General features: G+C 43.5%; 1 protein-coding gene across 7 annotated transcripts in view; it reads right to left on the bottom strand.

Annotated features, from left to right (window-relative positions):
- The window catches only part of LOC143774550 (triacylglycerol hydrolase DDHD2-like), a 112,828-nt gene that overhangs the window by 52,440 nt on the left and 47,052 nt on the right, over positions 1-13,336 (bottom strand). For 4 of the 7 annotated variants that reach the window (XR_013215552.1, XM_077262260.1, XM_077262258.1 and 1 more), the window contains 7 exons: positions 9,228-9,432; positions 6,108-6,298; positions 5,726-5,815; positions 4,703-4,823; positions 3,808-3,897; positions 3,566-3,707; positions 2,292-2,500 (listed from right to left, as the gene is read on the bottom strand). Coding sequence is in view for 6 of the 7 variants with exons in the window: in XM_077262258.1 (XP_077118373.1) it covers positions 2,292-2,500; positions 3,566-3,707; positions 3,808-3,897; positions 4,703-4,823; positions 5,726-5,815; positions 6,108-6,298; positions 9,228-9,432 (1,048 nt within the window). In the remaining variant the exon portion in view is untranslated. Of the gene's footprint in view, positions 1-2,291; positions 2,501-3,565; positions 3,708-3,807; positions 3,898-4,702; positions 4,824-5,725; positions 5,816-6,107; positions 6,299-9,227; positions 9,433-11,205; positions 11,302-13,336 lie in introns of all 7 variants that reach the window. The other 3 variants (XM_077262257.1, XM_077262259.1, XM_077262255.1) reach the window with 1 other exon arrangement.

Genomic DNA, 13,336 nt, shown 5'->3' with positions numbered 1-13,336 from the left:
ATTAGTTTGGCAGGTGTGTCCAAATAAAGGCAAGACTACTTAAGAAGGCTGTTCCACATTATTAAGCAGCCTACATTTTTTGCCAAAATGGGAAAGAAAAAGGATGTGTCGGCTGCTGAGAAGCAACAAATTGTGGAGTATTAAGGTCAAGGCATGACTACAATCAACATTGCCAAGACACTTCATCGTGATCATCGCACAATCAAGAAGTATGTAGCTGATTCCCAGCACACACGTGTGCGTGCTGATAAGGAAAAATTGAGGACTCTTTCCAACAGGCAATTGCGTAAGGTTAAAAGAGCAGCTGCAAAAATGCCTTATCATAGCAGCAGACAAGTTTTTGAAGCTGCTGGTGCCTCCAACGTCCCCAGAACAACAAGATGCAGGGTCCTTCAGAGGTTTGCAGCTGTGCGTAAGCCATCCTGTCGACCACCTCTATCCACTGCAACAAGCAGAAACGGCTCCAGTGGGCCAAACGATACATGAAGACTGACTTCCAAACTGTTTTGTTTACCGATGAGTGCCGTGCAACGCTCGATGGTCCAGATGGATGGAGTGGAAGATGGACACCCCATGAAAACACGGCTAAGGCGCCAACAAGGAGGAGGTGGAGTAATGTTTTGGGCTGGAATCATGGGGAGAGAGATTGTTGGCCCCTTCATCTTTACCTCTTCAGGGATCATAAACTCCATAATCTATGTGGAGTTTCTAAAACACTTCCTGCCATGGTTCAAGAGGAAGAACCGTGCTTTCCGCAGCAAGATCATTTTCATGCATGATAAAGCACCGTCTCATGCTGCAAAAAACACATCTGCATCTCTGGCTGCTATGGGCATAAAAGAGGACAAACTTATGGTGTGGCAACCATCTTCCCCTGACCTCAACCCCATTGAGAACCTCTGGAGCATCATCAAAAGGAGTGTCTATGATGGCGGGAGGCAGTTCACATCTAAGCAACAGCTCTGGGAGGGTATTCTGTCCACATGCAAAACAATTGATGCAGAAACCATCCAAAAACTGACAAATTCAATGGACGAGAGAGTTCAGAAGCTTCTTTCGAACAAGGGGTCCTATGTGCAAATGTAACATCACCTAGAATAAAGTTTTCACTTGAAAACTGTTTGATTTCATTTTGTAATAAGCTGATAATGCTTATAACTTCACAATTGACCATTTTTTTGTTCAAAATAAAAAAGGTTGAAAACTCTGCTGTGCATAATAATTTGGAACATGCATTTTGAGTGTTTATTTTTTTTTTAAAAAGATACTGTTTTCATAGGCAGTTTGTTCCAAAACATTGCAATTATACTAGAATAGTAGATGACTGGAAAACAACAATGACTGCAATTCAGATAGGTAATTTAGAGAAAATATGAGGAAATATTATTTGCATAATAATTTGGAACACAGTGTAGAGCTGGTGCTGCCGCAGAGACAGGGACGCAGGGAGCCCTGTGTCTGTATTGTGCCATGCCTGCTTGCACTCCCCCCGGCCCCAACAGGAGCCCGCAGCTGGGCTGGGGTCCCTGGATGCAGGCGCAGTGTGCTGGCCCATTGCTGGGAGCTGTAGAATGCTGTCTGTACAGGCCCTACCTGAGGCGTCTCAACCTAATACCCCCAGAGGGGGATTAGGGAGGGTGCTGTTGTCACCCTCAGGGGCCTTTATCCTCTCCTCGACCTCAACCCAGAAACCAAAAGGAATTGGGGAAGGAGGGGGGTCTCGACTTCGAACCAGCACCCGAGGGACTGGGGAAGGAGCAACATGGGGAATAGCCATCTCTACTTCAACTGGGCACCCCATAATAGGGGGCCGAGGAAGGAGCCATGCCGGGAGTCTCACAGGAGACCCTCTTTTCTTCATCTGTAATCCCGTCGGAAAAAACGGAGTAAAAATCTTTTAGGTGTGCCTCCTATGCGACACTAAGCAAAAACTGGAGAAGGCTGATGCCGTCCAGGGGTGTATACTGCACAGGAGGAGCCACAGTTAATCTTTTTCAGATTATGCATAGTGTCGCCTCCTAGTGGACAGCAGCATAACACCCATGGTCCTGTGTCCCCCAATGAGGCGACAGAGAAATGCTTTATTTCTGCTTTGACTGCACCAATAACTAAAGGAGCCACCTTGTCAGAATGCAGCATTACTGCTGCACAAGGCGGCTCTTTCAGTTTCTAATGGCTGGAGGGGGTGACAGAGTCCCTTTAAGGGCCACCGTACCACAATTGTTATGGCCCAATACGTAGCCCATGAAGGATAAGAACCTCGGGCGACATGTTGCCCTCTCTCCACCTACCAAGACTGTGTCCTGTGACTGAGATTCGCCCCTTGAATTCAGGGTTCCTCTCCAAGAACAGGCGGTAGATGCGATTCATCTCCCCACACACGGTGTTCGCGATGGTCTGGCAGTACGTCGGGCTGTTGTAGAAGAACAGGTCCAGTATGGTCTCGTTGGTAAACTGCCGAAGACGGCAGATACTGGGCAGCGTGATCCTCTGGATGTCACTAGGGAGCATTAATAGAAGTCAAATTAAAAACATATAAAAAGCAAAACTTTTTTACAATTCGGAACAAAGAGAAACTGGGGTGTTTTAATCCCTTCGCTACAAGGCGATTTTCCGTTTTTTGGTTTGTGACTTTTTATTTTTCCCCTTGCATTCTTACAAGAACCATAACAATTTTTTTCCTGTCTACATGATCATACGAGAGGTTGGTTGGTTGTAGTTTAGAATTACATTTTTCACTTTACAATATAATGTACCGAGAAACGGAAAGAAAAAAAAATCCAAAAGTGAAATGTTGAAAAAGAATAAAACCACTTTTCGCCACTTTTTATTGGGTGGGGGAGGGGTTTAAGGCATGCACTGTGCGGTAAAACTGACCAGGCAGCATGATCTTCCAGGTCAGTACGATTACAAAGATACCAAACTTGTAACGTCCTTAACCCATGCCATACCTTGTGCCCATATCACATATACTTATGTACCACGGTTGAGAAGGGACATTGTATCTTTCATCTGGTTGATAAAATGAACGTTCCCCTTAAAGGGTTACTCCCATCTCGAAGATCCTATCCCTATATATATAGTAGGTGTATCATTAATATTATTATTAATAATATTAGCAAATACCTCGAATTAGAAATGTAGTACAGTTCTTCTGATTAGCTATGTCACCTACCTACAGAGCATTGCAGTAGCTTAGGTATCCATAGTTACGGATACTCATATAGTTCGTTATTTAGCAGTTAGCGGTCGTAACCATGGATATCTAAGCTATTGTAATGCCCTACAATGAGGTAAGTGACATAGTGAATAAGAAGAACTATACTACATTTCTAATTATAGGTATTTGCTCATATTATTATTATTACTACACCTACTACATATTGGGATAGGATCTTGGAGCTGGGAATAACCCTTTTATGTTATCTTAATCCTCTTAAGTGAGATAATCTTCTGTGACAAGTTATCGAGATGGTGCGCTGCGAGGCATGGTAACCTTTGCTACTTATATCGCCCTCTTCCAAGTCACGTCAGCGGTGTCCATGCAGTGTGGCGGTGCACGTACTTGTCAACTCCGGTGGCATCAGCGTGGAGAGCGCTGTGCCAGTCCACGGGGAGAAACTCTACCCGTCCGATCCGTTCTTCTTCTAAGGATTTCTTAAAGTGCGCGTGGAGCAGATTCAGAGATACAAGTCGGAAATCATTTACTGAGAAAAGGAAAAACAAAAAAACAATGGAGGTCAGGTACATGACGGCCAGTGATGGAGAGGGCGATCCATGCCGATTTCTTTATGTGACAGTACTCACCACATTGCACAATACTTCGAAACTGTAAGTCACAGGCCGGGCCGATGCCATGAACCATGAAGACCAAGTGATCAATCTGGGGTGGCTCACCTAAAACAAAGTGAATTGGGGGTTAATGGTCAGCTGGAAGCGGGGGAGGTAAAGCTGCCAAATTCATGGTCTGGACTCACAGCTCGGATACTGAATGATCTGACGCTTTTATAGCGGTGTGATAACAAGTAAGAAAATCCAAGTGTCAGGGCATAATAATTACCCCCTGAATCCAGGAACTTGGGACCTAAAGGAATGTCCGGCTATATTTCCCATTGAGAGTGGATATATCAGCCCGATAATCCAGCACCTACCCAGTGCCACAGTTATGGAAGGTATGAGATCTGCTGTCCTTTCTAACAGGCTGCAGCGGTAACATCACAACTACACTGCAGTCAATCCCTGAGCTCAGCAGCCTGTGCCATGTACAACGACAGAGCTGGTGATCGGCTGCAGTGGTCACGCACACAGTAGTTGTCACCATTGCAAGACCGGGACCATGGTTGTAACGGAAAAAGTGAGTAACGCCAAGATCAGTATTTTTAACCAGCAGCTCCTGGGAGGAAAGAAGAAGTTCATTTTCTCCCAGTAGCCACATTTTCAGTAAGGCGTCCGTCCAGCATTGTAACCCTAGTTATGGAGGTAAATAGAGCTTTTCTGATGTGACAGGTTCTCTTCAAAAATTATAAATGGAAAAGCCCTTTAAAAAGATACACTCCAGAAAAAGTAGTTTGATGCATAGAAATGGATGTAGCATGACTACCTGCGGTGTCTTTGAGTCGTGGAATTCTCTAAGTAACGTTTCGCTTCTAGTCGCGCATGCTGCGTCTACATCCCATAATTTGCATGTGAAGGCAAATCTCACCTTGAGGTATCTCCACCGAAATATTGTCTACTCCTCTCTTTACAGTCCGAGGCCGGCCCTGCTCACTTGGGGTGGCCCCCCATTCATCTATGATTCCTGTTGGCTGGTAGTGAACCATAAGCTGCAAATTAAAAAGACAGTAAGAGGACTAGGAACTTAATCTGATCACTATTCATATATTAACATATAGGATGTATAAATTATAATATAGACCTCAGCCGCCTACCATAAACCATGTCTGAAAATCCAGTATGTGTCCAAATAGGAGGAAATGATGAAGCCAAGAAGCGGACCCCACAGCGGTCCCACCAGCCCCTTCATTTTTTTACGTATTTCACACTCTAAACTTAGGCCTCTGATTCACCAAGACTTGTATTTTTCACACCGGTCTTGATGAAGGAAGCGTTGTACCATGATGCGGAAATTTCAATAAAAGCTGTTCGACCCAATAATGTTGCGCATCTTTTAGCTGCCGAGCCTCAATAGAAGAAATGTACATTTCTCTATTAATTTAAGCCACTTTTATGGAGTCATGAAATTCTGGGCCCCGCTTAGCCTTGACCTCTGCCCTTAAGTCCTACCCACTTTTTCCAAAAAGTTGGCCGAGACTGGTGTAAATCTACTAAAAATTGAAAATTCTTCGCAACATTTCAAACACATTTTTTTAAGCCAGAATGCTTGCTAAAACTCAGAACACTCAGTCTTTGCAATGACAGAGTCTGCAGGTAGTTCACACCGGCCACAGTTAGGGTGGACCGAACCTCCTAATAAAGTTAACTTGAGTCACTGAAACTAGGAATAAAAAAAATGTATAGTAAATAAAGAAAAATAAAAAATAATAATATATATTTTAATTTTTTTTAACAATAATAGCAGCCGCTGCCTTTCACAAAGAGGAAAACAGACATATTTTGTTCCACTTTATCAAGAAAAAAAATATATAAAAATCACTGACATAGCTTCTCACAAACATTTACAGCATTGTGGGGTTGCAAATGCATTGAAAAAGTCTTCTTCATTCACCTTGGGATTATGCAAAATAATTAGGTCTCTAGATGGCGATTCCAATCTCTTTTTCCACTCATTTCGGGTTACTGCCTGCATGAAGGCATCCTGGGAGGGTAAAAAAAATAAATAAAAGTACAATATTAATTTACAGACATGTCTATGTCAAATTACTACTGACATAGAACCTATATGGGCGTTACGGAAACAGACAATTTCAGCCATGAGTGATAATGCCCCTAGGGATCAACCACAGGCACTGGCTGGACACAGATTTCCTCGGTAAGGTCAGATATTTGGCTGGGATGCCAGGAGCAGAGTCTTTTAAGGAGGGTCATTTCTGATGAAGACCCCTTCCCCGCAGTCTTTCATTATATATAATAATATAATAGGAAATGACCTCCAAGATCTCACTGAAGTTCTCTGGATACGGAACATATTTGCTGTCCTTATCCCCTTTGAAGAACCAGGTGCATCTCTGTACGATGGAGTCCTCTTCATCCCAGTACACAGACAGTCGCCTGCGACTGCCCAGGTAAACGTCATATCGGCCACCACAAACCGGTACAACAATACTGTTTGGATTCTCTCCTGATAAAAACAGAATAAAAAAAAAAAGAGAAACATTATAGAGCAAGAAATGTTACAAAATTCAGGTCGAAGAGCGTCAAAATGACTATGATGGCACCACCAAATCCTCAAGTTCTGGAGCTGCCCATGAACAGATGTCAGAAACCACCAACAACCTAAAGTCCATGTGGCTGACGGTCCTGCACTAAATAGTGGGCAGACTTAGGCACTTCTATTTTTGAGACCCATTTTAACACTCCAGTATGTGTACCTGCAAGTTCAGAGCTCAGTGATCGTCTCCTCTGAAGCTTCTCCCTTGGTGGACATAAACCTAACTTGCTCAGATCATATTGAAGGACCCAGGGGGGCCATTGTTTCTTTTTGCAAGTATAGTAAGTAAAATAGTATAGTGTATCCTTCCAATGTACATTGGTCAGCACAGGAGCTGTATACACCAAAACAGTAGGTGAATATTAAAATCAGAATTATTTCATCATTTACTATTTTAATACCAAATGGGCTGACACACGTGTTGGTATATGTGCAATGTGGGACGTCACTATGACGCATGGTAAGGTTTTAATAACTAGGGGTTAGGACTATCCTGATTTGGGTCACCTTGGCGCTTGGTGGGATGGCCTCTACGCTTTTTTTTTAATCAAAAACGGTGTTTACGAAGTACCCTGTGCTATTTAAATGCACTTTTGCCTTTACTTACAGCAGGGTTTATGTTCCTGTTGTCTTCTTTTTTCCTGTTTAATGGCCAGTGTGAACATTCTCCTTTTTTATCATACCAACTTGTGTGCCGGTTCATTGTTTTCGATTTGGTGCCCCATAAAATGAAAATAGTATTTTCCTGTGTTCATGATCCATCTTATATCACGTCTTTTAATGGCTTCAGGGTTTGGAAACAGTCAAGTGGTTACAAGAAGTAACATGCTCATTTGGAAGTCGCCTACTCACTATAATGCACAGTATAGCGAGAAAGACGCCGGTGGCAGATCTGACGGAAAAACTATGGCGAAACTGCCTCAGGAAAGAGTCGACCTCGGAAAACTCTGCAGTCTAAATAACGCCATGCACACATACGATTCCAATAGAAATGAATAGGAAAAGTCTTTAAAGTTTTATTTCAGACCTGATCGGCTCTAAAGAAACTTCATGAACATATAATTCTTAGACGGTTGCACACAACGGGTGAAAAGATGTCAAGTTTTAGGAGAAACACACAAATTTTTTTTCCCTCCGCCATCCAGCTACACCCTAATGTTGTAAAACCAAAGTGCAACAATGGTGGTCATAGCCGTAGGATCATCGAGCGGCCAGATGTATTATTAGTAGACCCATTAAGGATTGGGCATGTAAAACCCAGCATGTCCCATCCTCTAGGTCCTAAAGGCTAGGATGTTGTGGATCCATTACACACATATTCTGCCAGCACCTACCCAAAATCATGAATTGTCTATGGGGAGATTACCATCTAGAAGATTAAAGGCTTAACTAATGTGCTAAACTTTATAATTAATGAGATTAAATCTTAAACACGTAAATCCAATTACTCCGATCCCTCTAGGTACAGATTCCTCCATAGCCGACATAGAGGATGTTATGAATAAGCCACAACCGTAACCACAGGAATGATTTTCCCACCATTTAAAGTATCATACGTGGTCAGATATAATGGTTTTGTCACCACAGATATACTATTCATCATTAATAATTAGAGCTATGCAGATATTAAAGGGCTGGAATTACTGCAGTGAATATAAGGAAATAATGCGCCTGCTCTGGGGTCGCCATGGTAGTGCCAGTGGCAACAGATTTCTACTCATGTGATCTCTATTTATAAAAAGTATGAGTGACGGTCACATGACAAGCCAGAGCAAGCGCAATGTGTACAAGAGAGCAGTTTAAAAAAGTTTCTTAAAAAAAACAAAAAAAGGACTGAAGAAGAAAACACAGTAAGGACAGTAATTAGGTCTACTGTAAGCAGGAAAAAAAAACGTATCCTATAATAGGACATTTTGATTTCAAATTATGCAGGTTTTTACAGGATTTATCACCTATCCAAAGGATATGATTGCTGGGAGGTCCTATCGTTGGGACCCTCACATACGTGGTGCATTTCCAAGTCCCCCCTATGAAGGGAACACTATGTGACCATTCTCTTCTACAGGAATAAGGAAATAAAAGAAGACAGCACATAGAAGTCATCCATGCTCACCACCACTACATTCACAAAAGGAACTTAAAAAGGAGTATTCCCATCTCCAAGATCCTATCCCGATATGTACACAATGTAATAATAATAAAATTAGAAAATACCTCCATTTAGAAATGTAGTATAGTTCTTCTGATTCGCTATGTCGCTCACTCCATGTGCAGGGCATTGCAGTAGCTTAGGCATCTATGGCTACAACCAGTCATATAGTGCCAGTTAGTTAGTGCCCATAACCATGGATACCTAAGCTACTGCAATGCCCTGCACATGGGGTAAGTGACATAGCAAATCAGAAGAACTATACTACATTTCTAATTGGAGGTATCTGCTAATAATATTATTATACCTATTACATATTGGGATGGGATCTTGGAGATGGGAATACCCCTTTAAGGATACACATTTTCTCGGTGGTCTGAGGTCCAAGTATTCAGATCTCAGAAATATTATATATTGGCGAGAAGTATAACTTTTCATTGCTAATCACTTAAGGGGGTCTGTTGATGCAAAAAAGTTGCACAACTTTATAATAAACCTTATGTTACAACAAAAAAAAAAGAAAAAGGGATAATAGAGAGATAGAGAGCACAAGGTATGTTACAAAGCTGGAGAAAATGTTAGATTATTTTACACTGAAACCCCTCAAACTCTACGCGACCTGTGTGAACGATGTTTTTGGTAATGCTATAGGTGTACCTGTACGGGAGGTGTTCTACAGGGCTTCCTTACCAGAGCAGAACGCTGCCTCCAGTATGTCGGAGTCCTCCTTGCTGAAGGGGTTCCAGGAACTTCTGCCATCATGTGTCCTGGCATAGAACCAGTGCGGGACCACCACCTCGTAGTACATTGTCGTCTCCATCGTCTCAGTACAGACCGGGTACAAGATCGGTGGAGGGGTCTCCAGTATATCGGATGTGTCCAGTGACGCCATGTGCTAGAATGACAAAGTAAACTAATGAAAGAGTCAGCGGAGGCGATGCTGCAATCACACAGGCCGGGGATCCTTCTTCTCTCTGACTAATACCACTGAGAAGACTTTGTCCCCTCCTTCCACGCTGCTACGTAAGATCAGCTCTGTAGGAAAAGCTGTGGGGTGGTATAAACACTTTGGCTAGGGAGGAGACTTCTATATTGACCATGGGAGGTTTTGACTATTGTGTTCAGAAACCAGTATGTAGAAATCAGCTAAAACTTTGCCAACTTCTTTATGGATCGTTGTTTGCATATAAAGGGCAACTGCTTTTTCTAAGAAATTTTGGCACGTTAGAGACTTGGGTGCCAGATCCTGAGACTTCCACCAATCACTAAATAAGTCTACGTTCACATTTGCGGTCTGCGCCGCAGCGTCGGGCGCCGCAGCGTCGCCGCATGCGTCATGCGCCCCTATATTTAACATGGGGGCGCATGGACATGCGTCGCACTTGCGTTTTGCGCCGCATGCGTCCCTGCGGCGCACGCGTCCGGGCGCAGAGGACGCAGCAAGTTGCATTTTTGCTGTGTCCAAAATCAATCAAAAAAAGGACGCATGCGGCGCAAAACGCAGCGTTGTGCATGCGTTTTGCTGCGTTTTTGTTTGCGTTGTGCGTTGCGGCGCCGACGCTGCGGCGCACAACGCAAATGTGAACGTAGCCTAAAGTTGATGACACACTGCGCTCCTCCAAGAGTGAAGACCAGGTTTTAGCAACCTCTAAAGATCTCAGCTTCTGGACACCCACTGATCAAAACGTCTGACGCTTCTCTATGACATTTCAAAAGTTTAATTCTAGACGTTCTACCCTCTAAAGCTGGGCAAAACAACCTCATGGTGCGAAAAACTGTTGAGACTTATCAATCTTTGATGCTTTTTTTCTGGTGACAATCAACTAATAAAGCTGGAGAAACAAAAAGCACAAATAGTGTCTTATCTCAGACAAATGAAATAAAATATTGTAGGTACGCTCACCTGATCGGGTTGGGACAGTCACAACTCCTATAAAACCATGTAATGGCTGCTGCTGGACCACCAATAAAATGCCAGGCAGAAAAAGAGGACTACGTGGTTCAGAGTCCGCGCTGCCCAAGGTTCAAAGGTGCAGTCACACACAAGGATAAAGCATGAATGGGGTTTATTGTGTCAACGCGTTTCAAGGTTTGTCAAAATTACATATTTTTGTATTTTGCGTTCACTCTGTATATGCTACAATGACAAGGTATCATATGACTGCTAAGATTCACTACTGAGGGCCTTTTTTCCGAATACATTGTCCATATATTTCCACAGTTTTTGAGTTGTATGCTGTTGAAGAGCTTTGGAAACCTTGAAACACGTTGCCACAATAAACCCCATTCATGCTTTAACCTTGTGTGACTGCACCTTTGAACCTTGGTCAGCGTGGACTCAACCACCGAAATTCCTATTTTTCTGCATGAAGTTTCTGGTGAAGAGACTTTGATGAATCGGGGCCACAATGTTTTGACTGCAGTGGTGACATCACGTAGTCAGCGCACATCACCGCTGTAGCTAATCACTGAGCTCAGCGGGTGTGCAGAGGTAGAGCTCATCGATTGGCTACAGTGGTGATGACACTGCTGTCGACGAGACTTCGCCGCTGCAGCTGAACTGCAGAGAGAAGGACAGTCATGGCTGGATCCATGGACCCATGGACGGAGAACCCCTCTGAAATGGTCTAGACGAGAGAGAAATTGGGTCCCCCAAGCCCCCCGGTACCTCCACCATCCCCGGCCTTCCACGTCTTCTTCCTGGAAGAAAATGGAGGGGGCATGCGCAGTGTGCCCGGCCTGCCGAGATCTGCCGGATGGTACCCTGCAACAATACAAAATTTTTCCTATTGGGTAATTTTGATCACTGTGAAAGACCCCATCACAGTGATCAAAATAAAAAAAAATAGTAAATCAAACCCCCTTTTGTCACCCTCTTAGTTAGTTAAATGTAATAAAACAAAAAAAAATGCATTTTTCCATTCTTTGTAGTTGGGGCTAGGGTTAGGGTTGTGTTGGTGTTACGGTTGTGTTGGGGATAGGGTGGTGTTTGTGATATAGCTGTGGTTAGGGTTGGAATTAGGGTTAGGGTTGGGATTAGGGTTAGGTGTGTGTTGGGGCTGTGTTAGGGTTGGAGTTAGAATTGGGGGGTTTCCACTATTTAGGTACATCAAGGGGGTCTCCAAACGCAACATGGCACCCGCCATTGATTCCAGACAATTTTGAGTTCAAAAAGTCAAATGGTGCTCCCTCCCTTCTGAGCCCTGACGTGTGCCCAAATAGTGGCTTTCCCCCACATACGGGTTATCAGAGTACTCAGGAGAAATTGCATAACAAATGTTGTGGTCCATTTTCTCCCGATACCCATGTGAAAATAAAAAAAGTTTGGGTCTAAAGTAAATTTTTTGTGAAAAAAAGTTAAATGTTAATATTTTCGTTCTACACTGCTTTAGTTCTTGTGAAGCACCTGAAGGGTTATTAAACTTCTTGAATGTGGTTTTGAGTACCTTGAGGGGTGCAGTTTTTAGAATGGTGTCACTTTTGGGTATTTTATGTCATACTGACCCCCCCAAAGTGACTTCAAATGTGAGATGGTCCCTAAAAAAATGGTTTTGTCAATTTTGATGTAAAAAAATTGAGAAATCGCTGGTCAGTTTTTAACCCTTATAACTTCCTAACAAAAAAAAAAAAATTGTTTCTAAGATTGTGCTGATGTACATGTGGGAAATGTTATTTATTGACTATTTTGTCTGACACGGCTCTTTACTTTAAGGACACAAAAATAGGGATTTTTGTGTACTCACTGTAAAATCCTTTTCTCCGAGCCATTCGTTGGGGGACACAGACTGTGGGTGTATGCTGCTGCCACCAGGAGGCTGACACTAAGTGATACAAAAAAAGTTAGCTCCTCCCCTGCAGTATACACCCTCCTGCTGGCTCTCAGCTAACCAGTTCAGTGCAAAAGCAGTAGGAGATCAATAACAACAAATGAGCGTATATCATGTCATATTATATATATATGAGAGTATAGCATGTCAAATTATAAAAAACAAGCACAAGATAATAGGGTGGGAGCTGTGTCCCCCAATGAATGGCTCGGAGAAAAGGATTTTATAGTGAGTACACAAAAATCCCTATTTCTCCTTCGCCTCATTGGGGGACAGACCGTGGGACGTCCCAAAGCAGACCCTGGGTGGGGACAACAATAGATCAGGCCCTGTGTAACCGCTACTCACAAGTGCGCCACCGCGGCCTGCAGAGTCCGCCTGCCCACACTCACATCTGTGGAAGTGTGGGAATTATAGTGCTTCAAGAATGCATGCGGACTGGACGAATCCGCAAGCTTGCAGCCGTGCTTGCCGACGTTTGGTGCCTAGGGCCCTCAGACAGGGAGATAGGCTGACATGTAGCACGGAAGGACTCCTGGATGGTGAAACGAGTCCACCAGGCTAACATGGCTGATGAAATGGCTAAACCCTTCCTGTGACCGTCAGGAAGCCCGAATAAAGTGTCCAACCTTCGGAAGGACGCCGTCCTCGATACGCACCTACTCGGAGCACTCGCTTCGTCCAGATTATGGAGAACCCATTCCGTTGTGTGGACTGGAACCGAAAGAGATGAGAGAAGGATGATGCCCCTGTAACAGTGGGAATACTATACCACCTTGGTAACAAGGGAAGGGTATAGCCTGAGGACAACCTTGCCTTGATGGTAATAAGGAAAAAAGTCTGAAAGAACAGAGCGGCAAGCTCTGAAGACTCATCAGGATGACAAGAACGCAGAGAAAAAAAGGGAGCGACCTTCCCTGATAGTAAAGTCTGTCCGGATCAAAAAAGGAGTCTACTGTAAGACCCCCAGGA

Source organism: Ranitomeya variabilis, chromosome 5, assembly GCF_051348905.1.
Source record: "Ranitomeya variabilis isolate aRanVar5 chromosome 5, aRanVar5.hap1, whole genome shotgun sequence".
Taxonomy (NCBI): domain Eukaryota; kingdom Metazoa; phylum Chordata; class Amphibia; order Anura; family Dendrobatidae; genus Ranitomeya; species Ranitomeya variabilis.
The sequence above is the reverse complement of the archived record's forward strand: the minus strand, read 5'-3'. Positions and strand labels throughout refer to the sequence as shown.